The 27,734-nt window shown below is 42.7% G+C and overlaps 1 protein-coding gene across 1 annotated transcript in view; it reads right to left on the bottom strand.

Annotated features, from left to right (window-relative positions):
* Positions 1 to 27,734, bottom strand: part of LOC124776951 (neurotrimin-like) — a 1,187,890-nt gene that overhangs the window by 182,563 nt on the left and 977,593 nt on the right. The window contains exon 9 of the mRNA XM_047252183.1: positions 27,092 to 27,097. Within this exon, the coding sequence (XP_047108139.1) occupies positions 27,092 to 27,097 (6 nt within the window). The remainder of the gene's footprint in view (positions 1 to 27,091; positions 27,098 to 27,734) is intronic.

Here is a 27,734-nt window from a genome sequence, read left to right as displayed (position 1 = left end):
GAGTTTTCAAATTTGGTATGTTTTACTTTTTTTGTTGTTGTTTCTGCAACAGTGATGTTCAAAAATGGTTCAAATGGCTCTGAGCACTATGGGACTTAACATCTGTGGTCATCAGTCCCCTAGAACTTAGAACTAATTAAACCTAACTAACCTAAGGACATCACACACATCCATGCCCGAGGCAGGATTCGAACCTGCGACCGTAGCAGTCGCGCGGTTTCGGACTGAAACAGTGCTGTGACCCGTTTGGTGTACCATGGTGGATCAGCACCATCTCTTATTAATTTATGTGGTACATATTTCTTAACTGCCGTCGATATATTTCTCTGATATTAACCACATGCGGTGTACGCTTACGTACTCGGAGTGGAAAAATTTATGGTGTGTTTTTTTTTTTATCTAGGAGGATGTCAAGTGGATGCTTATCTACATTTTTGAATACGTGTATTTTGTGTTTATTATACGTGCGTTTGGAAGTTACGATATTCAGTCTCGCCACTAATCCTCGTATCCGTCATGATATTCTCTATTTGCTCAGGATTATATGTTGATAGGAAGTGTAGTATGTTTTCACAACCAAGTAGTTATTCAAAATAGTTTTCTGAGAACGTATTCAGTACGATTTCGGACGATGTTTTATGCCTGCCAATGACTCTGAACATGTAATTTCGCCAAGTATCGAGGGTAGATTGAAGTCACCATCAAGGATCATCGTATGAGTGGGATGCCTGTAGGTGATGAGACTCAAGTTTTCTTTGAATAACTCAGCAACATTCTCATCTGATTCGAAGGGTCTGTAAAGGGAACCAATCATTAATTTATTCCGGTTGTCAAGTATAGCCTCTATCCACAGTAACTAACAAGAACTACCTACTTCAATCTCACTACAAAGTAAACTACTTCTGACAGCAATGAACAATCTACCACCTACTGTAATTAATCTAACCTTTCTCAACACGCTTTGGTCCTTTGTAAATATTCCTACCGAAATTATTCCCGGATTTAGCCAGCTTTCTATACTTAAAACGATTTGAGAGCTTGCAGTTGTGGTTCTTTCCCTACTATAACATCGACAGCTGCTAAGTTTGCCTTCCTGTGTTTTCCCTGATCCTCTTCTACAGTTTCCAAGACCCCAATAATCAAAACATCTGACGAGACCCCTCCACACAGTCCCGCTACCAACGTAGTCACATTGTGCAGACAGTCAACATATCACCTGGTACCCGGAAACCAACCACCCTGTCGCGGAAGGCGAGGAACCTACAGCCTACATTATCCAGAACCGTCTGAGCCTCTGCTTCATGAACTCCATTTGGGTCTGTAACAAAAGACCACAGTCTTGCTACGTTGCTACAGATGGTGAGCTCCTCATTCATCTAGCGAGTAAGACAGGCAGACTTTACGACTTTAGCTAGCCGGGCGAAACCAGAGACAATCTCTTCCAACCCTAAGCAACACACATCACACATCGTCAGTACCAACATGAGCCGCTACAGGCAGTTGGCTGCAACCTGTGCTCTTGATGGCATCTAGAAGCAACCTTCCCACATCTGGAATGCTCCTACAGGTGTACATATAGAGTGCACACTGGTTTCCTTCCCCTTCTTGGCAGCTATATTCCTAAGGGACCCTATTACATGCCTAACATTGGAGCTCCCAGTAATGCCGCCCTATGTGAATGCCCAGACGTTGCGTACCGAGAGGCGCACTCCGGAAAAGTGCGAGCGACTGCATCTGCCTCAAGAACATTGTCTGCCACATGTAGCGGTCAAAATCCGAACATGGAAAACAAGAGGTCCTCCGGTCATCCCTCCCTAATCCCTCCTCTCCCACCCCCCACAGCGCCCAGAAAGTCTTTTGCTTCCTTTCAAACCTTGGATTTATCTCAATTCCACCACGAATGAGGGGTGGGCCTCAGTGCAGGCAGTACCTGAGACAGCCACAGTAGTGGATATACTGGATGTCCCTTGGATTCCCACATCCAGTCCTCCATAGTAATGCCCATTGTTAAGAGCCTCAGTCTGTGTTCCTGAAGCCAACACTGCCTGGAGCTATGAGTGATGGGTCAACAACGCTGTTCGTATCTGAACACAGCAAACACAGTCCATATCCATACCTTAAGATGGCAAAGTTCTATATATCACAGTTATTAGAATGATATACTGTGCTTAGTAAACACTCAAAAACGCAAGAAATTTAAACTACCACCCACACAGACAGCTTAAAATCAGTCGCTCCCATGTGAAGCTCATAAAAATAATTCAGAAACGAATGGGGTACTCGCTGTATCTGCTGCAGGAACGTGAGAAGCTGTCTCTCTGACGATCTAACCAATGCTCTTTCAAGTCTGTAGCTCATCGGGAAGTTAGTTTGAAATCAATTGAAAAATGTATACCGAACAGACAAATAAACAAGGAAGCGGACTAATAAAATTCTATAAAATGGGTGGTTGGGAGGGAGATGTGAGAGTGGTACAAGATGTACTGTCCGTCACACAGCATTAGGTGGCTTGTGCACATGTATGTATTCAGTTTGTGTGCGGTTCTTACAAGGGCTCATAGTGGTGGAGACTGATGAACAGCTTCATCAGCACAGAAATTATTACTCGGACGTATATTAACATCTACTGTTCATTTAGTGCTGAGGGCTTTTAGTTTATTGCTGCTTTCTCGAGCACACTAAGGGATAGAATAAGATCAGTACCGCACCCTTTCGTCAACACACCGAGATACCTGGAAGTTTTGTCATCAGTGATGTTGCGTCATTCGTGCAATGGCCCTATTGTATGAGCCATGAGCTTGTCCACTTTACGTACAGGTTCAGCGACTTAAGTGAAGAGATTGAAATGAATATTACATGTAAACCAGTACGTATCTAGAAATGATAACACAAACAGTTACTTATGTGTTACAAGCCATGGATATCACGATGACAAAGTTTAAAATTATTTGCTCTCTCTCTCATTTGCCTAATTATTAGAATTTGATTAAAGTATTTTTATCAGTCGAAATATAACGGTACCACTACCTTCGTACCACGCTACATTATAGCAGTACCTATAGTTCCTTAAGCAATGGTCTTCTAATTGTAATAGTTTCAGTTCCCATTTGTCGCACCATACAGCAAAATGCTGGTTCAAAAGTAGGTAGCCTGATGATACGGCCACAGAAATTTTGTAGTCGAAACAGGAAAGTAAGGCCAGTGTTCGAAATATTTCAGGCGAAAACAGACAGAACTTCATCCCTCTTTTAGATCGCTTGTCTCCCCTTCTGGCGCACCTCCCCCTACTACTGCACGCTGCGATTTTCTCCCAGTTTTGCTTCTCTTTGCGTCACTCTCCTTTTTTTCCCCAATTCGTTTTCCATCTCATTGGCCGACATGAAAATAATATCGCTGGAATGGGCGGGGTGTGAGGGCTCCCACGCGATCCCCAGCACCGCAGGAATGTATCGTTAATGAGTGGGCTGGCTGCAATACTCCAGGGACGGGGTGGAAGCAGGCGTGGGAGGGTTGGAAGGTGGCGGGAGGGGGAATCGAGGCGGATCCGAGGCCGTTATGAGCGCCGCAACGCGGGAAACCCGCGTACTTAGCGCACCGCAAACACGGCCGCAGACTTCATTCCCGAACGCTGTTGTGCGCTCTTTTCGCGAGCGGTGAATATTGCCACTTCAGAAGGTCGAGCAAGAAATATGAGGCTTTCTTTCCTTTCAATGTAACAGATTTCATTTCCGGAGGTCATACCCAAACCAAACGGGAGCTTAAAGGACATGTTTGACGTTCTGCTGAATGGAAAGCCATTTGACTTCCTGTTAAAGTCTATCTGGAGAAATACTCCTGGCAAAGCATAGCACTTTCTGTGTTATGAATACTTTTTCAAAACACCAACACTCGGGCCTTGTTTGCTATACATTATGGAGGCATAAAGATGAAGGTCGTGGAAAGGAAACGAGGGGCAGAGAGAGTGTTGAAGGCTACCCCTGATGTTTTTAATCTGCACACTGATTAAGCAGGAAAGGAAACAAAGGAAAATTCATAAAACGGAATTGAAGTTCAAAAAGAAGAAACATAAACTCTGAGGTTTGCCGGTGTCAGTGTAATTCTCCAATGATAGTAAGTGACTTGGAGAGGCAGTTGAACAGAATAGACATCTTGAAAAAAGGTTTTTGAAATAAACACCAACAAAAGTAATATAATAGTTATGAAATGTAATAGAGGTGAATTAGACAATACTGAGAGAATCATATTAGAAGACGTGACATTGAAATAAGTTGATGACTTTTACATTTGGACAACAAAGTAACTAACGAGTGCCTAAGAAGAGAGGATATAAAGTGCAGTTGAACAGAATAGATATCTTCAAAAGAGGTTTTTAAAATGAACGTGGACAGAAGTAACACAATGTGGTCGAGGTGAATCAGACATTGCTGAAGGACTTTTATTATTAAATGAACCACTGAACTAAGTTGATGAGTTTTACTATTTTGGCACAAAATAACTGATGATAACTGAAGTAGAGAGGATATAAAGTGCAGAATAGCAATAGCAAGAATAGTTTCTGAAGAAGAAGGATTTGCTAGCTTTGAATTTAAGTGTCAGGTTATTTGTCTGGACTGTATTACTAGCTTTGAATTTAAGTGTCAAGTTATTTGTCTGGACTGTATTACAAGGAAATGAGAAGTGGATAATATGTGCTTTTAAAATGTAGCGCTACAGAAGAGTGCTGAAGATTATATGGTTTGATCTACTAACTGATGAGGAGGTACTGAACCTAACTGGGGTAAGAGTATAGTATAGTTTGACTAAAATAATGAATCTTTCGACAGGAGACATCCTGAGGTGTCATCAGTTTTCTAATAGAGGAAACTATCGCTGATGTATGGCGATACCAAGGTTTGAACACAATAAGCAGGTTCAAATGGGTGTAGGCTGCATGTCGAGCCGCGTACAGGTAATACAAACGCCAACAGTCGCATCAAGCCAGTCTTCAGACTAAAGACCACAAGAAACAACAGTTAAAGCCAGATCTCTCCAGCTTCAGAGAAAATAATACACTTTGTTCAGGCCACTGACGGATTTTAATGAAATCAAATTACTATAACATTAGAAACGGCTCTGTTCCTTTTCAGTAGTCTACCACTGACAGATTGTACAAAAACGAAGGAAAATGACACATGGCATTTGTGTTTGATACTGAGGTTTGACAATGAGGCTATTATAGACGAGACTAGTTGATTACGATGGGGAAAGGAATCTAAACTTCCTTTGTTTCCATCTTTCGTCTGGAATGGTTTAGGAAAACGACGCAATACCAAAATGGAGATGTTCCGATAGAGGTTCAGTGAGGTGTGAATTGGTTTAGGCACTAAACTCATATGAAAGTAGAATGCAGTTCTAAATCAAACCTGACGATTCCAAATGATGCAGTTTTAATTAAATAAGTTGCGGACGGCCTTGTTGCATTGGAAACATCGAGTTCTGCCCGATCACTGAAGTTAAGCAACGTCATACCCGGTTAGTAATTGGATGTGTGACTGTCTTGATACGTCGTGTCGTGTGCCACTATCTCAGGGAAACGCGGATCGCCGGAGCAGCGAACAATCGAGCATCTTGCATGGGGCAGGTGAGTCATACGGAATTATCATATGAATAAATGGATTGCGCTATATGCATCATTATGTCAACACCAAAAAGTCCTATTCTAGCAAAATATGCGTGTGTGCTGTGTCCGTTTTTCTGTTGAAACTACTGCGTTTGAAGCAGGGTCCTTATTCCGTTTATGCTGCGGCCATCCCCTCACTCTGTGGCAGGTGGCATGGAAACGGCCTGGAGGCACAAGAAGATCCCAACTGAATTACATAATGCTGAGACAGAGATTCCAAAATCAGGTCGTGGCATATATGTAATACTCTGGAGCACATATAGATTAATATCACAATTTAGTAATGATGACGAGTAGGCAGAAGTTATCATCTGCAAGAATTAATGTGTACCAAACTACTGCGAAATGATGATGTGCATTTGAAGCTCTCAAAGGATGTAGGTACTATGATACCAAAATAGCCGTTTCATTTGAAGAGAAATGGACAGCTCACAAAATGGCAATGACAGTACAGGGTGTTTAATGGCGCAGTTTTAAAAATTAATAATAAATCGATTTATTACTTTATATGGACAAATATTACAGCACAATGAGCAGCTACTGTCCAAGTTTTTCATGCGTTATCCACTGTTCGCTTGTTATGCTTACTTCATACCCGTAGCGTGTGTTTCCAAGATGGCGTCGCAACAGGAAAACGCTTTATGTGTGATCCGTTTCGAGGTGCTCAGATCTGTGGTTATAGTGCAGCTTGAGCTTCGTGCACGGTTTAGGAAAGACCCAGCATATAAGAGTAACGTAACTAGATGGTATCAACACTTCGTGGAAACAGGGTGCCTTTGGAAGGAAAAGAGTCCTGGTCGATCTTGTGTATCTGATTTAGACGTCGAAAGACAACGGTGACATGCTAAATATAGCGGCGTGAAAGGTTTTGCATAAGCGGTTACGTTCTAAACCACAAACTAGGATTACTACAGGATCTTACATCAGCCGACAAAGTGCACAAGCGTGGCTTTCGTGGAGGGCTGCAGCTAAAAATGGCGATCGTTGTTTTTGTTGACAGGATCATCTTCTGCTCTGAATCCACTTTCCATGTAAGTGATGAGATGAACCTACACCATGTCCGTATCTGGAAAAGCGAGAAAGCACATTCGCTGATAGAGCATCAGCGTGACTCTCCAGAAGCGAACGCCCTCAGTGCGGTGTCGCGCGAGAAAGAACAGGAACCATATTTCTTCGAACAACAATCAATGTTGGCTTACACCTTTCGAGAGATTCTGGAAATCTGGTTGTTATCCAGCTGAACACCAGATATGATGGTAACAAATGGACGGTGCTTCACTTCATTTTAACAGAATGTACGAGAAGTTCTTAATCATGTTTCTTGGTTGGACGTACGGCAACACTGCAACAAGAGGCGACAATCTTCTCTCCCCAACCCCCCCCCCCCCAAAAGCCATATTGAACACCCTTCGACTTCCTTCTGTGGGGATTTCTGAAAGACCAAGTTTGTGTATCACAAAATGCTCGTGACTATTGAGGAAGTGTGTGGTCTGACAAAGCATGCACAGCAGGCCATTATGGAGAACATGCTAAACCGAAAATGAGAAGAATCAGATTACCATGTGGATGTGTGTCGTGTGACCAAGGGTGCAACATTGATTGGTCGTGACTCAAGCTTCACAAACGTGAAAGCTACCCCGCTGCTTATACAGTAAGGTCTACCCATATAAAGCAATAAATCGATTTATTACTACTTTTTAAAACTACACCATTCGTTTATAAACACCGTGTACTTGGGGAGAACGAATATTGTGTTGTGGCATCGACGTCAGGCAGGCTGTAAAATCGAGCTAAGGTGTACGCTGGTCAGCCACCTACGTAGTTCTGCAGCTGGGAGTTGCCGTAACGCTGGCATAGCGTTCTGCAACAAGGCGTTCTGCTGTCAACGGTGACCCAGACTGCTACATGCTGGTACAACCCTACCACTGGTACGTGATGGGAGCCTAGGTTTTGTCACAGTCCATCCAGGCAGCGTGAGTATAAATACTCTCCGCTCAGCCATTAGCAGCATCCCATCGGCGCTGTGTATATGACCATTTCAGCCTCCGCATCAATCATTGGTCGAATGTATGGCCAAGCACCTTCAGCATCATCGCACATTATGATCATCTACGTGAAGCCGCTGGTCTCCGTGCCGTCAGCTAGCGCTGAAGGTTCCGCGCTTCGAACTAGAGCCACCGACGCGACGCCACTCGTTGCGTGCCAACGGCTGACACTACCTGTGTTCGGTTCGGGGCCTCTGCACGCCCATGCCAGCCGCCATGGATCACGTGCAATGTACGATAATCCATAAGGAAGGAAGGAAGATTGGGTTTAACGTCCCCCCGACATCGAGGTCATTAGAAACGGAACACGAGCTCGGGTTGTGTGAAGGGTGGAGCCGCGCATGATAGATGTGCGGTCTTGGGCGCCTTGCTACGGTTCGGGCGTCTCCCCCCGTCAGAAGTTCGAGTCCTCCATTAGGTATGGGTGTGTGTGTTGTCCTTATCGTAAGTTTAAGTTAGATTAAGTAGTGTGTAGGCCTAGGGACAGATGACCACAGCTGGTCCCATAGAACTTACCACAAATTTCTGAATTTCAAGGTTGCGGAAGGAAATCGGCCGTGCCCTTTCACAGGAACCATTCCGGCACTTGCCTGGAGCCATTTAGGGAAATCAAGGAAAGTCAAAATCTGGATAGCCGGACGCGGGGTTGTACCGTTGTTCTTTCGAATGCGAGTCCAATGTGCTAAACGCCAGTCCAGTTATAACCTCACTGTACAGCAGACCTGACAACCGTCCTGCGACAGCAAGACCTATGTCACCCCGGCCACTAACATGCTGCCACAGCACTCCACTGCCTCAGCGTAAACACTTGCTGCTCACTATCCACGGCCGGCTCTTGAGCTACAGTCATCGACATTCTTTATGGAACTCGGGTTTCAGCGTAGGCAGTTCCCGATTAAATTATCGTATCGTAAAGTCATCAGAAGACTAAAAGGAATTCCATAATTATTTACGTCTGATGTGTGTGTGGTGCGAAGATTGGAAATTGACTGTAAGTAATGAAAAGTTCAGATCATCGACATTAAGTAGCAAAAGGAATCCACTAAATGTGAGTTACAAGGTAAATCAGACAAATCGGAAGGCTGACAATATAACTAAATATCTAGGGATCGCATTTACGAGCAACTTCATTTGTAGCGCTCACATAGATAATGTCCTGGGAAAAGCGAACCAAAGACTGCGTTTTATTATAGAAGATGGAATAGGTCTGCTAAAGAGACAGTCAACACTACACCTGTCCATCCTCTTCGGAACTACTGCCGCGCGTAAGGGATCATTACCAGATAGACTAGACGGAGGGAATGGAAAATGTTCAAAGAAGGGCGGTTCGTTTTGTATTATCGAAAAATAGAGGAGTAAATATCAGGCAAATGCTAAGCGAACTAGGGTGGCAATCACTGCATTGCAACGCGATCTTTTTGTGAAGTTTCAATCATTAACTTTCTCCTCCAGATTGGAAAATATTTTGTTGACACCCACACACAAGGGGAGAGATGATCATCGTAATATAATAAGAGAAACGAGGGCTCACTCGGGAAGATTTAAATATAATTATTTTGCCTCTCGCTTGTCGAGAATGGAACGGTAGAGTACTCTTGTGAAGTTAGTTCGATGAACCCTAACTAAAAACAAATGTTCTAGACTAAGAGTGGAGGGAAATTTCAACTGTTAACGAAGAAGAAAGAGCACGTAGATGGCAAGAGAACACTGAAGGCCTCTAACCAGAGAAGAAAATGTCTGATGACGTTATGGAAATAGAAACCGATATGCAAGTTTTAAGGGACCCATTGCTGTAGCCAGAATTTAAAAGAGCCTTTGAGGTCTTGAAATCACCTGAGGTTGAAGGCGCAGACAATAATCATTAGTAATTTCTAAAATAATCAGTGGAAGTGTCAACCAAAAGACTATACACATTGGTTTGTAGATTCTATGAGACTGGAGACATATCATCAGCCCTTCAGAGAAAAGAAATAATTCCAATGATAAGAAGAGCTGGTGAGCGTGAAGTCAGCTTAGCCGTTCATACACGCAAGTTTTCTGCCAGTAAAAATAAATGGAAGAATAAAAGAGAAAATTGAGACTCACTTATAAGACGATCAGGTAGGCTTTAGGAACATTTAAAGCACTAGAAGAGCAAACCTGACACTGCACTTGTAATGGAAGAAAGTTAGGAAAAATCAACTAATATTCATAGGATTTCTCGACTTACAAAAAGTGTTCGACTGTGTAAAATGGAGCAAAATACCGGAAAGTTCCAGGAAAATACGTGTAATATATAGGGAAGGAGGAGTATTATATAATACACTACTAGCCATTAAAATTGCTACACCAAGAAGAAATGCAGGTGATAAACGGGTATTCATTGGACAAATATATTATACTAGAACTTACATTTGATTACATTTTCACGCAATTTCGGTGCATAGATCCTGAGAAATCAGTACCCAGAACAACCACCTCTGGCCGTAATAACGACCTTGATACGCCTGGACATTGAGTCAAACAGAACTTGGATGTCGTGTACAGGTACAGCTGCCCATGCAGCTTCAGCGCGATACCACGGTTCATCAAGAGTAGTGACTGGCGTATTGTGACGAGCCAGTTGCTCGGCCACCATTGACCAGACGTTTTCAATTGGTGAGAGATCTGGAGAATGTGCTGGCCAGTGCAACAGTTGCACATTTTCTGAATCCAGAAAGGCCAGTACGGGACCTGCAACATGCGATCGTGCATTATCCTGCTGAAATATAGGGTTTCGCAGGGATAGAATGAAGGGTAGAGCCACGGGTTGTAACACAGCTGAAATGTAAACGTCCACTGTTCTAAGTGCCGCCAATGCGAACAAGAGGGGACTGAGACGTGTAACCAATGGCACCCCATACCATCACGTCGGGTGATACGCCAGTATGGCGATGACGAACACATGGTTCCAATGTGCGTTGACCGCGATGTCGCCAAACACGGACGCGACTATCATGATACTGTAAACAGAACAAGGATTCATCCGAAAAAATGACGTTTTTCCATTCGTGCACCAAGGTTCGTCGTTGAGTACGTCATCGCAGGCGCTCCTGTCTGTGATGCAACGTCAAGGGTACCGCGGCCATGGTCTCTGAGCTGATAGTCCATGCTGATGCAAACGTCGTCGAACTGTTCGTGCAGATGGTTGTTGTCTTGCAAACGTTCCCTCTGATGACTCAGGTATCGAGACGTGGCTGCACGATCCGTTACAGCATGCAGATAAGATGCCTGTCATCTGACTGCTAGTGATGCGAGGCCGTTGGGATCCAGCACGGCGTTCCCTATTAACCTCCTGAAGCCATCGATTCCATATTCTGGTAACAGTCATTGGATCTCGATCAACGCGAGCAGTAATGTCACGATACGATAAACCGCAATCGCGTTAGGCTACAATCCGACCTTTATCAAAGTCGGAAACGTGATGGTACACATTTCTCCCCCTTACACGAGGCATGACAACAACGTTTCAATAGGCAACGCCGGTCAACTACTGTTTGTGTATGAGAAATCGGTTGGAAACTTTCCTCACGTCAGCACGTTGTATGTGTCGCCACCGAAGCCAACCTTGTGTGAATGCTCTGAAAAGCTAATTATTTGCATATCACAGCATCTGCCTCCTGTCGGTTAAATTTCGCGTCTGTACTTCGTCATCTCCGTGGTGTAGCAATTTTTATGTCCAGTAGTGTATATAAAAAACAAAGGAGGAACAATAAACAACGAGGACCAAGAACGAAATTCTCTAATGAAAAAGTATGTAGGACACGGGTCCCCAGTACGTATCACAGAACATGCAGATAGCTGTAACACAAGTGTAACCACAGAGGATGCATACCTGTGGAGAGGCCATAAAAATATGTGGTTTCTAAAGTGGGGCGGCACCATTTTCAGTAGTTACGGGGGCAATGATGTGCAAGACTGACTGATCTGGCCATCTAACATCAGCCCAAGTGGCATTCCTATGCGGGTAGTGCCAACAGCTTAGAGCAAAAGGAAACTACTTTTCGCTATTACGTGCAGCCCCGCTGTATGGTTAACTGATGATGAGATTTTCTTAAGTAAAATATTCTCTAAGTTAAATAGCGTCACACTGGGATCTCCAGGCATGGGTTATGCAGTAGGATGTCGCCATCAGGGAAATGAAAACTGGCATTGCGATCTCTCAGTTTTTCTCATCGCGATTGATGAACAGCATGCTTCCAGGTGTTCTACGCAATTGTTGTTTTCAGTTAATGCATAATAACAGATGGAATCCAAACAGCGAGTATACCCAACTGCAAAACCTGCTGCACCTGTAATATTGTGCATAAAATGGAAACTACAACTCGATAGGAAACAAGGAAGCGCGTTACTAAAACTGGATCGGAGCGTGGAATGTTAGGTCCCTTAATCGGGTAGGACGGGTAGAAAATTTAAAAATGTAACGGATAAATAGAACGTAAGTATACTGAAGTCCGGTGGTAGGATGAATCGGAATTCTGGTCAGGTGAGAATAGGGTTATAAATGCAAAATCAAACAGATGTGATGCAGCAGTAGGTCTTTCGAGAAAGCTGCGATGCGTGGCAGAATAAAGACACTATAGTAGCCAAAGCAGACACAACGCCAAAACCCATTACAGTTGTACAAGTTTATATGCCAACTAGAAGATGATGAAGAGACTGAAAGAGATTATTCAGATAAGTTAATTTTGATTAGTGGGAGGAATACGGTAATAGGAAGAGAAAGAAAAATAGTGGGACAGTTTGGACTGGTGGAAAGGAATGAAAGAGGAAGCCGCCTGGTAGGATATTGGCCAGAGTATAATTTAATCATCATTAACACTTGATTAAATACTCATGAAAGAAGGCTGTATACGTGAAAGAGACCTGGGAACACTGGAAGGTTTCAGACTGATTATATAACTATAAGCTAGAGATTTCGGAACCAGATTTTAAAATGTAAGACATTTCAAGTGTCGGATTTGGACACCAACCTCAATTTATTGGTTGTGAACTGTTCATTAAAACCGAAGAAATCGCAAAAAGGTCAGAAAAACAGGTGTTGAAGCTGGGTAAGTTGAAAGAACCACAGGTAGTTGAGAGTTTAAGAGTGAGCATTAGGCAACGACTGACTGAAACAGGACAAAGAAATTCAGTGAAAACGAATGGGTAACTTTTTGATATGAAATAGTGAAGGCAGCTGAGGATAACATAGATAAAAAGACATGGCCTACGCAAATCCTTGGATATCACGGGAGATACTGAATTTGATTGATAAAAGAGGAAAATACAAAAATCCAGTGACAGAATATGCATACTGGGTAAGCAGGAATGACTAGAGTACAAATGCAAAGCTATAGAAGCATACATAGTTAAGGGAAAGGTAGATATCACCTATAGGAAAATAAAGAATAGAGAAATAGATGTCTGAATATTAAGAGTGCAAATAGCCTACTGAGAGAAGAAGGGAAAGCTGGAAGGAGTTTAGAGGTGGTAATAAACTTGAAGGCAATGTTATAGAAAGGGAAGAGGAGATAAATGAAGATGAGATGGGAAATGTGAGACTGCGAGGAGAATTTGACAAATAAATGGAAGACCTAAGTAGAATAATGGGCCCTGTAGTAGACGACATTTCCTCAGAACGATTGACATCCTTAGGATAGCCATCTATATCAAAAATATTCCACCTGGTGTGGAAAATGCGTGAGACAGGCGGAGTACGATTAGTCTACAAGAAGAATGTAATAATTACAATTCTAAAGAAAGCAAAGGTTGACAAGTGTGACTATAAGCGAACTATTACTTCAATAATTCACGGGTGCAAAATACCGACACAAATAATTTACAGAAGAATGGAACACCTACTAGAAACTGACCACGGCGAAGATCAGTTTTGGTTAAGGAGAAACGTAGGAACATATGAGGCAAAACTAACCTTGCGACTTGTATTACAAAACAGGTAAAGGATTGGCTAAACCATGTTTACACTATTTGTAGATTTAGATAAAGCTTTTGATAATGTTGACTGGAATTCACCTTTTCAAATTCTGAAAAATTCTTCTAAATACGGGGAGCGAAATGTTATTCACATGAACCAGATGGTAGCTGGAAGAGTCGAATTGCCTCAAAGGGTATCAGCAGTTGAGAAAGGAGTGAGATAGGGTTGTAGCCCATCCACCGAGTTATTCAGTCTGTACACTGAGCGAGTAGTGAAGCATACCTAAGAAAAATTTTAAGTACGAATTAAAGTTCAGGGAGAAGAAATAAAGACTCTGAGGTTTCCCGATGGTGTTGTAAATCAATCAGAGACAGCAAAAGAATTGGAAGAGCAGTTGCGCCGAATGAACAGTGCCCCGATAGGAGGAATGGATCAACATCAGCAAATAAAAACAAGAGTACTGGAGTGTAGTCGAATTAAAACAGACGATGCCGAGGAAATTACATTAGAAAAGACCTACACTAGAAGTAGCAGAGCAGTTTTGCAATTTGGACAGTAAATTAACTGATGATGGCCATAATATGGAGGATATAATTTTTAGACTGACAAGGATGAGGAAATCGTTTCTGAAGAAGAGAAACTTATTAACATCGTTTAATGATGTAAGTATTGGGAAGTCTTTCCTGGAAGTATTTTTCGGAATGTAGCCATGTATGGAAGCGAGACGTGGACAATAAATAGTTTAGAGAAGAAGAGAATAGAAACTCTTGAAATGTGGTGTTACAGAAGTACGCTGAAAATTTGATGGGTAGATCACGTAACAGATGAGGAGGTACTGAAAAGAAATGGGGAGAAAAGAAATTTGCGGCACAACCTAAGTAGAAGAAGGGATCGGCTGATAGAACTCATTTGGTGACATCAAAGGATGAAGAATTTAATACTGGACTGAAGTGTGGGAGGTGCTAAAATGTTTAAAGGAGACCAAGACACTAATACATTAAGCAGGCTGAAATGGATGTAAGTTGCAGAAGGTTCTCGCAGATGAAAAGGCTTGCAGAGGATAGAGCAGTGTGGAGAGCTGCATCAAACCAGTCTTCGGGCAAATAAACACTAGAACAAGACAGGGGTGCAATCTTTCGCCACTGCTGTTCACTGTACACGCAGATGAAGTCATGACAGAAATAAAAGAGAAGTTCAGTAATATGAATAAAATTCAGGGCAACGGACCGTGCGGAAAACAGGAAAGGAAGAGAATAAAGGCGTTTAAGATGTGGTGCTATAGAATAATTTGATACTTAGATGGAGGGCTAAGTTCGGAAATGAACAAATATTCTTCATAGAATCAGCGAGTAAAGGAACATATTGAGAACAGTGATGAGAAGAAGGGACAGGATGGGGGGGAATATATGGTGAGACATGAATGAATTACTTGAATGAATTACTTGTATGGTATCAGGGAGAGCTGCAATGGGTAAAAACTGTAGGGGAAGTCAGAGATTATCGACCAAATAATTGAGGATGTTGGGTAGCAATGATGAGGCTGGCACACGAGTCAAAGTCTTGGCGGGCTGCATCAGACCAGTGAGAAGACTGACAAAAAAAATCGTAGCTCCTATGAAGCACATCTGAGAACAAAGTTGCGCCGTTTGGTACTTCAGATGGTGCGACAGTTACATCGGCCCAAAAATACAAAATTGTTAGAAAAATAACGTAAAAGGCAGGTCACGTGGAGAAATTGTGGGTATTAGTAGAAAAAAACCTCAGTTCGTCAATGATAGAAAGAAATACAAAACGTTCAGCAACAGAAAAAAAGTACATTAATATAAGCAGCTTACAACTGAAAGCAATAAGTACTGGGCGGATAGTGAGAAATCGTTGTAGGAAAGGTTTGAAGAAATCAAGAAGCAAATAATCATCAGCAGTGCAGGTCAAAATTACTTGACTTTAATTTAAAACCAATGCGTCAATATTAAGAGCTCAGAACAGTTTCGACTGCAACAGACAGAGGAGAAGGGGTATGGAAGGAAGAAAGGGATATTACAGTTTAACGTCCCAAGGACATTGGAGACGGAGTACATGCTCGGATTATGGGAAAAATGTGGAAGATAATAGGTCGAGCACCATTTAAATGAACCACTCCGGCAGTTGCCTTAAACTATTGAGAACAACCACGGGTAACAAAATTCAAAGTGATGGATATTTGAATCGTCGTTCTTCCGAAAGCGAATCCATTTCCTTACCAATGAGCGACTTCAGTCAGTAGAGAGTAGAAAGACGGAAAAATGACACTGAAGGTCTCTACTAAAAATAGGCAATGCCTGACAGTACGACAGAACACGAACTGTGTTTAATTGTAGAACAAAGGGGATCCAGTGTTATGGGATGACAGAGCCTTAAAACAGTCGCAGTCAAAGGGCGAGAATTTCTGTAATTATTGTTGCATATAACAGCCAAATGATCATACAAGTTAAAGAATCATTCAGCTTGACACCCCATGCATCTAAAGAATAGGTAGGTAAGTATGGATAACTACGTGAAGAAAATTGAGGATCTGATAGGTAAAGTTTGGTTTTGTATTAGGAAAGGCAAAGGCATCAAAGAGACGGATTCATAGAATTTATGGACCTAGAATCAATGTTACAAAATGAGAAATCGTGTAACATGTTTGAAATACTCGAGAATGTAGTTACACGCCATACGGAAACTGTGTGCAGTTCCTGTAGGATTAAAGGAACGGCTTGTCTTGGGTGAATACATGAGTGTTCGAGGGAACATTACATCGCTCCTCATAACAACAGAGACTCTAGAATGTCGTGTTTTTCACGGATACCAGGCACCAACTTCCAATTAAAATTTCCTCCCCTGTACGGCAATTACATAATGTGTGTACGACTACAGGTTGTGACGCAGTAACCACGTCGTATGGAAGACTGGGTCTGACGGTGAGTCGTGCACGGATAGCCAAACGATTAAAGCGACCTCTATCGTACAGCGAAAAATCTGGGTTCATATTCTGGTGCAGCACAAATTTTCGCTGTCGTCATTTCCTTGTACAGTGATTGTTGTTCGTATTCGCAACTGCGAAAATATGTCACATATTTCATAGCTGGTGGTTGCTGAGATAAATCGTGACGTTCACAACGCCATTAATCTGTGGGAGTGGTGTTGCTGTAAGGTGCTGTGACATGTAAAGCGTAATTCGGCAACTCTGGGTTCAGTTTTACGAGGATCTTGGTACACACAAGCGATACTTTCAGAAAAAAAAATACAATGAGTCAAAGATGATTAGGATGAGGGATGAAGGGAGATAGGCAGGTAACATATATCCATGGAGCCATTTCAAGCAAACCTTGTAGGCATATGTCGAGAAGAAAATACTAAAAAAGACGGGTGGGACGGGTATCCTAGGACAGCTTCGAATGGAGGGGGCGGTTGGAAGGAAGTGGCAGGTAAGAAGATATGAATCGACGGATGTTAATGTCTAATGTACAGCATTTGGGGTTACTAGGCTGAGTGGCAGGTCCTGTTGAAAATTGACATGTAAAGCTTGAATGTGAAATACGTACAGCAATTTCTGCCAAACTAAGCATACATTTCACTTTACGGCCTAGCAAAATACTGGAGATGAGATATGGCTACAGTCCTTAGCGTGCAGATGGAAAAGGAGTGACATCAAACGTAATAGAACATAAGTTATATTAGTGGGTTTATACAAATACCTTCACAGTCGTTGCCAGATTGGTGACAGTCCCAGAGACATTGCACCATTACTGGTGGGTTAGGAGTGGACGTTTTGTGATATAAAATCAAGTAACTGGCCAAAGGTGGGTAAACAGCTAGATAAAACATAATACTGTAACGTAACTCGACATTTACATGTCCCTACACAATCTTTATCCAATCTGTGTATTTCTGAACTACACTGGGACAACGGATACTTGTAATCACTGTTGGAACAAGGTACAATATTTTCTCTCGTGTGGAACAGCTCAGGCAAGTCAGCATCGTACCCTGGAGGGCTGGTCGCTTCGGGACATAGGGTCTTTTTCTGAGCTTTTCAATGGCCCCGAAATTCTAAGAACACAAAGGAAGCCTGTGACTTTTCTTGTTTGTCAGTAGGACAGAGCGAGCCCTTTGAAGTCGGGAAGTTGCGTTGGTACCTGGAAGTGTTCCCAAGCGTGACGAATCTGCTCTCCCTGCAGGGCACCGAAGAATGCGACTCCGCCATTTTGTGCTTCCACAGCTAAGACCTTTTTTTTTTTATTTTGGGAACTCCAGCATCTGCTCACCTCTATTTTTGGTTTACCCAATGAGTGGCGAGACAGCAGTCGAAGTGACAACCTTAAGGCAGCTAAGGAATACACAGTAGGCGCTATTCAAGAATATTATCAGTTTCACCCAGCAGTTTTCGCTGGAAAGAGAAATCCTGGATTGTCGACTCTTCCCTCGATGACGTGATGTTCTGGAGCAAGAGAATGTGGATGTACAGCGGGCGGGGAAAGTCGCATGGGCCCGCGAAGCCTGATTTTCGATTGTCGAAACGCTGGTCTGCTGACTGGGACTGTTTTAGTCATGTGTCGCAATTACGCAGCAGCACAGTCGGTCTGTATCTGAGGAACTTGTAACTTACGTGTCTTTTAAATTGCAACTTGTTTTGCATTCCTATTAATTTAAAGTTGGATTTAGTATTCAACAGTTTCCTTTATTGCATTTCTGAGCTGCTCAGACTTATTACAATGCCACCGGCACTTCCGCTAGCAGCCTTCCTTATTATTAGTTTTAATTGCTCATAAATACTTGGGGTATTATCCATAATAATGCTTGTGCTATTGAAATAATCACACTCATTTGCGTGGTTTGATAAACTGATCTCCTTTGGGAAGAGTTTTTGTTAATAATCAGTTTAAGGGTGCCGTACACCTAAGTTCCTGACTCTTTGAGCAACTGGCAGATAGTTAAGTTTCCAAGAGATTTAGTTTCAAGTTAGATTTTTCATATTATGCCATACTTACAAAAGTTCTATATTTTATGAGTATTATTGACCTCTGATTATACTGTATACTCTACATCAACGGAATTAACTATATTAACTGAAGGTGATCTATTTAATTTATTTCGCTCATCTTCAAGAACCTGAACAGACTACCCTTCACTGTTGAAAATTTTATAAATATTTTCAATTACATTTGCTGATTTTGAATCTGTTCTTTGCTTGTGCTGGCGATCCCTTGTAATAAATATACCGCGACTGAGATAAATTTGATGATTTTTCAGAGGAAATATTTGGTTATTATATTCTGTAAAACTGTTTATTCAACGAGCAGAGGCCTCATTAATTTTTTAAGGCGTGAATTCACTGAGAGAGGTTTCATTTTCTTGCTGAATTCGTTGCCGAAATCCAGAACGTCTCTCTCCAACATAAAATCATATACACTGAAGAGCTAAAGAAACTGGTACACCTGGCTAATATAGTGTAGGGCTTCCATGAACACGCAGAATTGCCGCAACATGACATTGCACGGAGTCGACTAATATCTGACGTAGTTCTGGGGGGAACTGAAACCAAGAATTCTGCAGGGCTGCACATGAATCCATAAAAGTACGAGGGGGTAGAGATCTCTTCTGAACAGCACGTTGCAAGACATCCCAGATATCCTCAATAATGTTCATGTCTGGGGAGTTTGGTGGCCAGCGGAAGTGTTTAAACTCATAAGAGTGTTCCTGAAGCCACTCTGTAGTAATTCTGGACGTGTGGGGTGACGCATTGTCCTGCTGTAATTGCCAAATCTATCGGAATGCACATGAACGGATGCAGGTGATCAGACAAGATGCTTACGTATGTGTCAAGGGTCTCATATCACTCCAACTGCACACACTCCACACCATTGCAGTACCTCCACCAGCTTCAACAGTTCCCTGCTGACATGCAGGGTCCATGGATTCATGAGGCTTCCTCCATACCAGAACACGTACATCCGCTCGATACAATTTGAAACGAGACTCACCCGACGAGGTAATGTAATGTCGGTGTTGACGGGCCCAGCTTCGTGCCGTGCAATCATCAAGGGTACACGAAAGGACCTTCGGCACCGAAAGCCCATATCGTTGAATGGTTCGCTCGCTGACCCTCATTGGTGGCCCAGCACTGAAATTTGCAGCAGTTTGCGAAAGAGTTGCCTTCTCTCACGTTGAACGATTCCCTTCAGTCGTCGTTGCTCCGATTCTTGCAGGATCTTTTTCCGGTTGCAGCGATGACGGAGATATGATGTTTTACAGGACTCCTGATATTCACGGTACATTCGTGAGAAGGTCGTACGGGAAAATCCCCACTTCATCGCACCTCGAAGATGCTGTGTCCTATCCCTCGTGCGCCGACTATAACACGATGCTCAGACTCACTTAAATCTTGATAACCTACCATTGTAGCAGCAGTAACAGATCTACAACTACGCCAGAGACCTGTCTTATGTAGGCGTTGCCGACCGCAGCGCCGTATTCTGCCTGTTTACATATATCTGTATATGAATAGTCATGGCTTTACCAGTTTCCTTGGCTCTTCAGTGTTAGGTAGCTCAAGGAGAGAAAGTAACATTTCGAGAAACTTCCTGGCAGATTAACAATGTGTGCCGGACCGAGGCTCGAACTCAGGACCTTTGCCTTTCGCGGGCAAGTGCTCTGGAAGGTAGGAGACGAGGTACTGGCGGAATTAAAGCTGTGAGGACGGAGCGTCAGTCGTGCTTGGGTAGCTCAGATGGTAGAGCACTTGCCCGCAAAAGGCAAAGGTCCCGATTTCGAGTCTCGGTCCGGCACACAGTTTTAATCCGCCAGGAAGTTTCATATCAGCGCACACTCCGCTGTAGAGTGAAAATTTCATTCTAGAAACATTTCGAGACTGTGACGAGACGTAGCGCCGATAGACACTGTTGCTTCAGTGACTGGTGGAGATACGGCTGGGTGTTTATTGGTATTGGATCGCAGCGCCACGCGACGCCCCCGCGACGCTCTGCCGCGGCCGCTGCCGCACGCCCTTTGCATGCGCGACGCCATGGTAATGAGCCGGCGCGTCGCAGTGTGTTGTGACCGCTGGGCCGGCGCACCGCGCGCCGAACCACTACCCGTCCGCAAGGGACGTGCTCCACTAATCCCAGTAATTATCGCTACCTGTGACGGCCAGAAACTAAACCATTTATATGCATGGCCGGGCAGAGTTCGCGCCGCCGTTCCGAACACAGAGCCGCAGCCGGCTGCTGTTTCCGCTGATTGCACGCCTGCTTGGTGGTAGCTGTGTTCTGGTAGATAACCTCTCACCAGTACCTGTCACATAATCGTCGGCCGCTCTTCTCATCATCAGCTGGAGATCGGCTGCTGCTCATGTAACCAATTGTATTTCTCCCACTCAGTTACATCTACATCAGCACTCCGCAAGCCACCTTATACTGTGAGAATAAGGGTGCTTTGTCTCTATCACTTCCACTTCTCTAGTTTCCTGTCAAGTGTTGCTCAATATGAACTATCGTTGGCAGGGCCTTATATGAGCTTGAATGTTGCCTTCAACGTTTGTCAGGTAGAAGAGTAATAAACCTCATTCATCGTATCTGTGAAAGTAAATTTTTTGCATGTTTTGTCTCGCGTATACTACATGATTCGTAATTTTAGGCTACATCAGAATGCGAAAAATGTAAGGAACACCATCTTGACGGCTGTGATACAAGAATTACACTATCTGATCGAAATACGCGGATATCTTGGCTCAAATGGCTCTGAGCACTATGGGACTTAACATCTATGGTCATCAGTCCCCTAGAACTTAGAACTACTTAAACCTAACTAACCTAAGGACAGCACACAACACCCAGCCATCACGAGGCACAGAAAATCCCTGACCCCGCCGGGAATCGAACCCGGGAACCCGGGTGTGGGAAGCGAGAACGCTACCGCACGACCACGTGCGGATATCTATTACGGGTTACTTATGGTGTGTCCATTCCTTCTTCATGACGGCTCGAACTCTACCGAAGACAGTTTCAGTGAGGTGCATGAATGTGTGTGGAGGAATGGCAGCCCATTTTTACTCAACAGTCGAAACCAGCGAAGATAGTGATTTTCGACGCTGAGGTCTGGAGCAAAGTCGACGTCCTAACTCACCCTAAATGTGTTCAATTGGGTTCACCTTGAAACTCTGAGCACACGGATCCGTTTCAGAACTGAAAAGCTAATATGAATAGTCACAACAGTAAGAAACTTCTTTTTTTTACGAGGTTACCGGTTTCGGTCTGTTTTAGATCACTTTCAGACCTCACACTGAAATACAGACATACAATAGAATTAGAGGGCTGCAGTAATATATGAAATACATATTACATAACAAATTATAAAAGAAAAAACTATATTCATGATGGTAGTCGGTGGCTGTGAACGGTGCAGGCGCTTTGACTCCACGACCGCTAACGGTAAGGAGAAAAACGCAGTTGTTGCTTAAATATGCGATGCTCCGCTGACTGCACACCGAATTACATCAGCGATGCTCATGTTCATGTTCATTGTAAGTAATAAAAAAAGTCGCTTTTCTCCAAGAGAAATGAGCCGTGTGTGGCCCGCGTTGATGCCGTTCATAGCTCGGCATCTTGTAATAGCGACAGTGGCGTCTCGATTTCTTAGTGTGTTCACTGGCGCCACTACGTTTGCCCGCCTTGTCTGTCCGTGAGTGGCAGCCTCTAGTATTTCCGGGTCGTCGTGTGTCGAGCTAGTTGGGACTGAGCAGCAGTGAGGTCCGGACAGCCAGTACTCGCCCGACCGCTGGTGACACACATGCACTGTCCGACGGAAGGATGTGGTCACGAGATTGCACGACCACGTAAAGGATCGCATTCAGTGAGTTTTTGTTGAATGGGCCGTGATATTCGAGTAGTGGAACTTTCACTGGTGTGTGTGTGTGTGTGTCTGCCCAATGAAGTGACCTCATGGCAATAAGTTGTCAGTCGACGATTTATACTGGGATCTTTTCCGTGGCTGGCTTGAGTGGGGACGTCGGTGGTCGCAACGGTCGACGTGCATTTGATCTTCTGGCTTCTCTGTGTTTGTGCCGACTTATAATTCGTCCATCCTGTTTCACAGTGACTGGTTTTAGTATTGTGAGTTGTTGGTGGAATCGTTTTCCCAGATCCGCGTGTGTCTTGTGGTTTTGAATGAGTAGTTCTTTAAAGGCTGTCTGCCAACTGGATTTGGAGTGGTTGCGTGCGGACGTTTGTTCGGTTGGAGCGCAGCAGGAAGTAGGTCCGTGCAGCGCGAGGGCAAGCCGGGGCTACTGGTGGTGTGCCGCCACTGCCGGATCGAGGAGGGGTAGCTGCGAGAGCGGCGACTTCGTTGCACACCGAACCCTGGACGCTTAAGTTGAGTGAAGAGTTAACTGTCAATGCAACCTCGACTATTGTGGGATCTCGCCTTTGGTCGGCGGGTTATTGTTCCCAGGGCTGCTGAGGCAGGCGGCAATGAGTGAAGTGTCTCGAGGCAGTGAAATATTGCAGCAGCCTTTCTCTATTCGTTACTCATCATTGAATTTAGTATTATTCTTATTAGTGAACTGCAACCAGCGGTATTTTCTGCCTTGTGGCCGCTAACGCCCCAGTTACCTGCCCTGGAGGATAGTGTACTTTCTGGCAGTGTACCTTTCCTCGTCGTTTTGATGCTGTCTGACACGGCGTATAGTTCGACAGCCTCTTTTATTGTATTGTGCATATTTTTTGGGGAGGTCTACCCTGGTTCTAGCGTTTCCTTTGGCCTTGGGTGTTTTCTGAAGACGTAGTGGTGTCTGTCTCTTCGCCCTTGCCTACAATATTCCATTATTGTGGTCGGACGTTAGGCCGATTTTTATTCGGTCGGTCAGCGCTCAAGCTGCCCCTAACTTGAGTTGCCATCCTGTTACGTGAGTACAGATCTTGGCTGCCTGTCTCACCTCACCTTATGTTTGAGATACCTTCCCAGGCTGACTCTCGGAACACTTGCTGAGAACAGCTTGTCCTGATTCCTTAGATTGTGATGTTTGTTTCAAGGATATTTGTAATTTTCTGATTATTGTTGGTGTGGCCTTCAGCAGAGCAATAATTTCACTTATTTCGTGATAAGGCCTTCAGCCGTGTTACAGTAAGTTTTTTTAAGCAAACTTGTTTTAAAACAAGGGATTTGTTTTAAAAGTGCTATTTGGAATTGTCTTCCTGACTTCTAATACAGGCCTTCAGCCGTCTGTTATTTGAAATTGTTTGTGACCTTCAGCTGAGTAATAATTTCATTTCTTTTATAAAGGCTTCCAGACATGTTACATTAAGTTTTTTTGTTTTGTTTTTATAAAGCAAGCTTGTTTCAAAAGCAAGGTATTTGTTGAGATGTGTGCTATTTGGAATTGTTTTCCTGACTTCTAATTAACACCTTCAACTGTTTGTTGTTTGAAATTGTTTGTGGCCTTCAGCCGAGTAATAATGTCACTTATTTTATAATAAGGCCTTCAGCCGTGTTACAGCTTGTTTTAAAACTAGGTATTTATCTTAATATGTACTATTTGGAACTGTTCTTCTGACTTCTAATTCAGGACTTTAGCCGTCATACGGTAAATTGTGTTTTTTTATGAGATTGTTTTAAAATTTTAATTTCTTTAAATAAAGTTTGCGTATTTGTTGAGCAACCGAGAGTAACTGATTACGGCCCCGTCCACAATCGTAACCTTATCCTACCACATCCAGAGCTCTCAGAAATGTTCTCAAAAATTACCATTTCAGGACTGTTATTGTTGACAAACCATTGCCTCACAGATGCTGCTTCATGACAGTGTGCACTGGCTGACGCAAACAGTCATCGTTTCCGAATATTTCCCCCACTGTATGCAATAATCAATTCTGTAAAATGTTTTCATATCCTTCCGCATTCAGGATTTTCTTAAGCGCAACAAGACCACCCCCTAACCACGAAATACGTTCCATGCCGTAACACTATCTCCTCCGTACTTAACTGTTGGCGCTAAATACGTAGACAGCTGACGTTCTACAGGCTTTCGCCAAACCCAAATCATTCCATCGGTTGACACAGGGTATGTCACAATAAATGAACTGACTCTACAGTCATCTACTGTCCAATGGCGGCACTCTTTACACCACCCAAGCGTCCATTATCAGTGGCTACATATGTGTGGTTTACGAGAAGTTGCGTGACCATCTTGCTCCATTCTCAACACCCTACGGGGAACCAGAGTGCTAGCTGGACTAATGCTGACACCTTGGAATTTGCGATTCATTCCTTTCACTGATTTAGTGCATTTTCGCAGTCAACCCTGAGGTGTGCTGGTCTTGGTATGGCTTAGGTTGTTCCCACGCGTTTCTACTTCATACTCATATTACGAGCAGTCGGCCTGAGAAGCTTTAGAAGAGTTGATGGGCTTGTTACTCAATCACTGTGCAGTCCTGGCCGACCCATTCTGCTGTTACTATTCCACGTCTGCTTTGGTCTTGGCGGGAACGCCTCTTCTGACATATACTGGTCAACCTTACACAGTGGTGTCCAGATACTTTTGACCACTTAGAGTACATCACTGTCAGGTTAACTGTTAGAGCACAAAAGGATTTGATTTTGACTTGCATTAGGATAATATCGGCTAAAGACGTTTTCTATGGGTGAACGTTCAACGCCGACTACATTTTATCTTTCGTTTATTGAGATTTGCTGTTTGTATATGACAGGAAAAACAATATTACGTAATGTGTACATGTGACACTGAAAAGAAATATTAAGAACATTTAACGCACATATTAGCTTCTAACAGATAGTAATACACCACGGTGGTTCTAGGCGCTTAAGTCTGGAACCGCGCTGCTGCTACGATAGCAGGTTCGAATCCTACCTCGGGCATGGATGTGAGTGATGTCCTTAGGTTAGTTAGGTTTAAGTAGTTCTAAGTCTAGGGGACTGATGACCTCACATGTTCAGTCTCATAGTGCTTGGAGCCATTTGCACCAATACACCACGGCAGCTGACAATAAATATAATTATATTAGACTCTTGAACGGAAAAATACGTTAAGTTATTGTAAATTGACAAGGAGGCATCGTAATTTTCTCATCGCACAATGGCTTCCTTAAGATAAGGATAAAGTAATACATAGATAAACGACTATCGAGTGACAGCCTATGAAATAATACTAATTCCCTATATGAGTATATCCTTAACTATTTGTATAGGTTATAATTTCTGTAAAAGACTATCAGGATTCTGGAAGTTGTAATCTATGACGCTAAAAAAATTCCAGTGCTAGTGATACAATAATTGTTAAGTACCTTTCACGTTGTGACATACTGTCCACGGTAACACTCACATGGAAAGGTTAAATAACTGAAAAGGTCTCGTAATGCTCAGTCGCACGAATGAATTAAAAGAGTCCCTGATGCCTGTCCTGTTGAGGTAACATTCAGAGTCGTCACGTCAGAAACTCAGCCTTACGACAGACGCTAGGAATGGAGGGATTAAAAGTCTCAGCGAATGCAAAAGCATTTAGAAACTTTTTGTTCAGCATTTTCAGTCTTATGTTTCAATGATCTAAACACTCTAAGTAATCATCAGTCATAGACTTTCTAAACTGTATTCAAGCTCAAATATGTTTTGAAAATTCTTTCTTAATATAGTGTGGTAACTTGGTTTCATATGACTATAAATAACGAGTTATAAAATCCAAGACAGCCTTCTCATCCTGATTTCCACATTTCAATTATCGTCGTGTCTCTGACTTTAGAATCAAGAATTTGTTGATTGGCATCTGGGGCAAATGAAGTGAAACTCTCCTTCGAGATATTAAGATTTAGTGTTTCCGAGGTTTCCCTCAATTACTTCACGCAAATCCTGCATTTAGTCTTTGAATACACAATACCATGTGTCCTCTGCAGTTTTATCCAACCGAGTTCTATGTTCTTATCGTACGATTCGATGTCGATGTGAAATTTAACACTATTTTTATTTTCCAGTCAGGATTTAGCTTGTCAAAGGCCCAACACAGTTATATTTAAAGGCCTATTTACGACGCGTTCATTATTCAGCAGGAGTATTTAGATCAGTTACAATGAGATCACTTTGTAGTAGCGGTAATTTAGATAGTATTATCACTAAGTCGACTGCTAAGTAGGAATACTTCTATTACCGTGGTTTGTTTCATAATTATCAACGACAGTTCTTCAGTTCCTTATCTGCATGCTTCTATCTCACAATCAGTTTAATATAAACTGCTACATGAAATATCAGTCACTGATTTGCTTTTCCCATTAATACAATATTACTGCTAAACACTTATGCATGCTCAAATTACAACATACAAACCAAGGAATTTATCTGTACAATGTGTCACATATTAATCCTTATTTCTCAGTCATTGCGTCCTTAATGGAACAGATTGTTAGAACTTACCATGAGATGTGGACTTACCGGACCCTGTAAGTAACCACAAAACCCGTCAGGGACGTTAATGTGTCATGTCACACACACACACACACACACACAAACAGACACAGTTATACACTTACATGTATGAAAATAAACAACTTTTCATTATATGTATATTTTATTAAAATATTTTGTAAGATTAAGATCTGTTTATAATGCCGTAAGTAAGCAGTTATTTAGACTCGGTTTTATTCCCATCTTTTTATAATCTATGTGTCTGAAATCATTACCTTTGGTTGAATTTATTTAACTACTTGAGAACTTTCGCTGCAAGTCAACGAGAACCACTCGTTATTACTTGGATTGGAAACAACTGAGTTTATTTTATGCAGTGTGTATTCTAAGTCTCACTATGGAAACAATCCAAAGAAAAAAATGGGTAATGAGTGAATATGAGAATAGGAGAAAAAATGATAAGACATGACGAGGAAGGAATGACTCATTATTTGTCTGGAACTCTGACGGTGCCATTTCCAAGGAACAAATCTGTTTAAATATCTACAAATATAGTCCCATATGAATGCATAATCGGCTTTTCAGGTGAAAATAGGAACGTAATCTTTGTGAAGAAATAATAAGCACGCAATCAACTGCAAAATTGAAGGTTTATTTCAATCCCTTAACC

This window comes from Schistocerca piceifrons, chromosome 1, assembly GCF_021461385.2.
Source record: "Schistocerca piceifrons isolate TAMUIC-IGC-003096 chromosome 1, iqSchPice1.1, whole genome shotgun sequence".
Classification (NCBI taxonomy): Eukaryota; Metazoa; Arthropoda; class Insecta; order Orthoptera; family Acrididae; genus Schistocerca; species Schistocerca piceifrons.
This window is presented reverse-complemented; position numbering and strand designations above follow the sequence as displayed.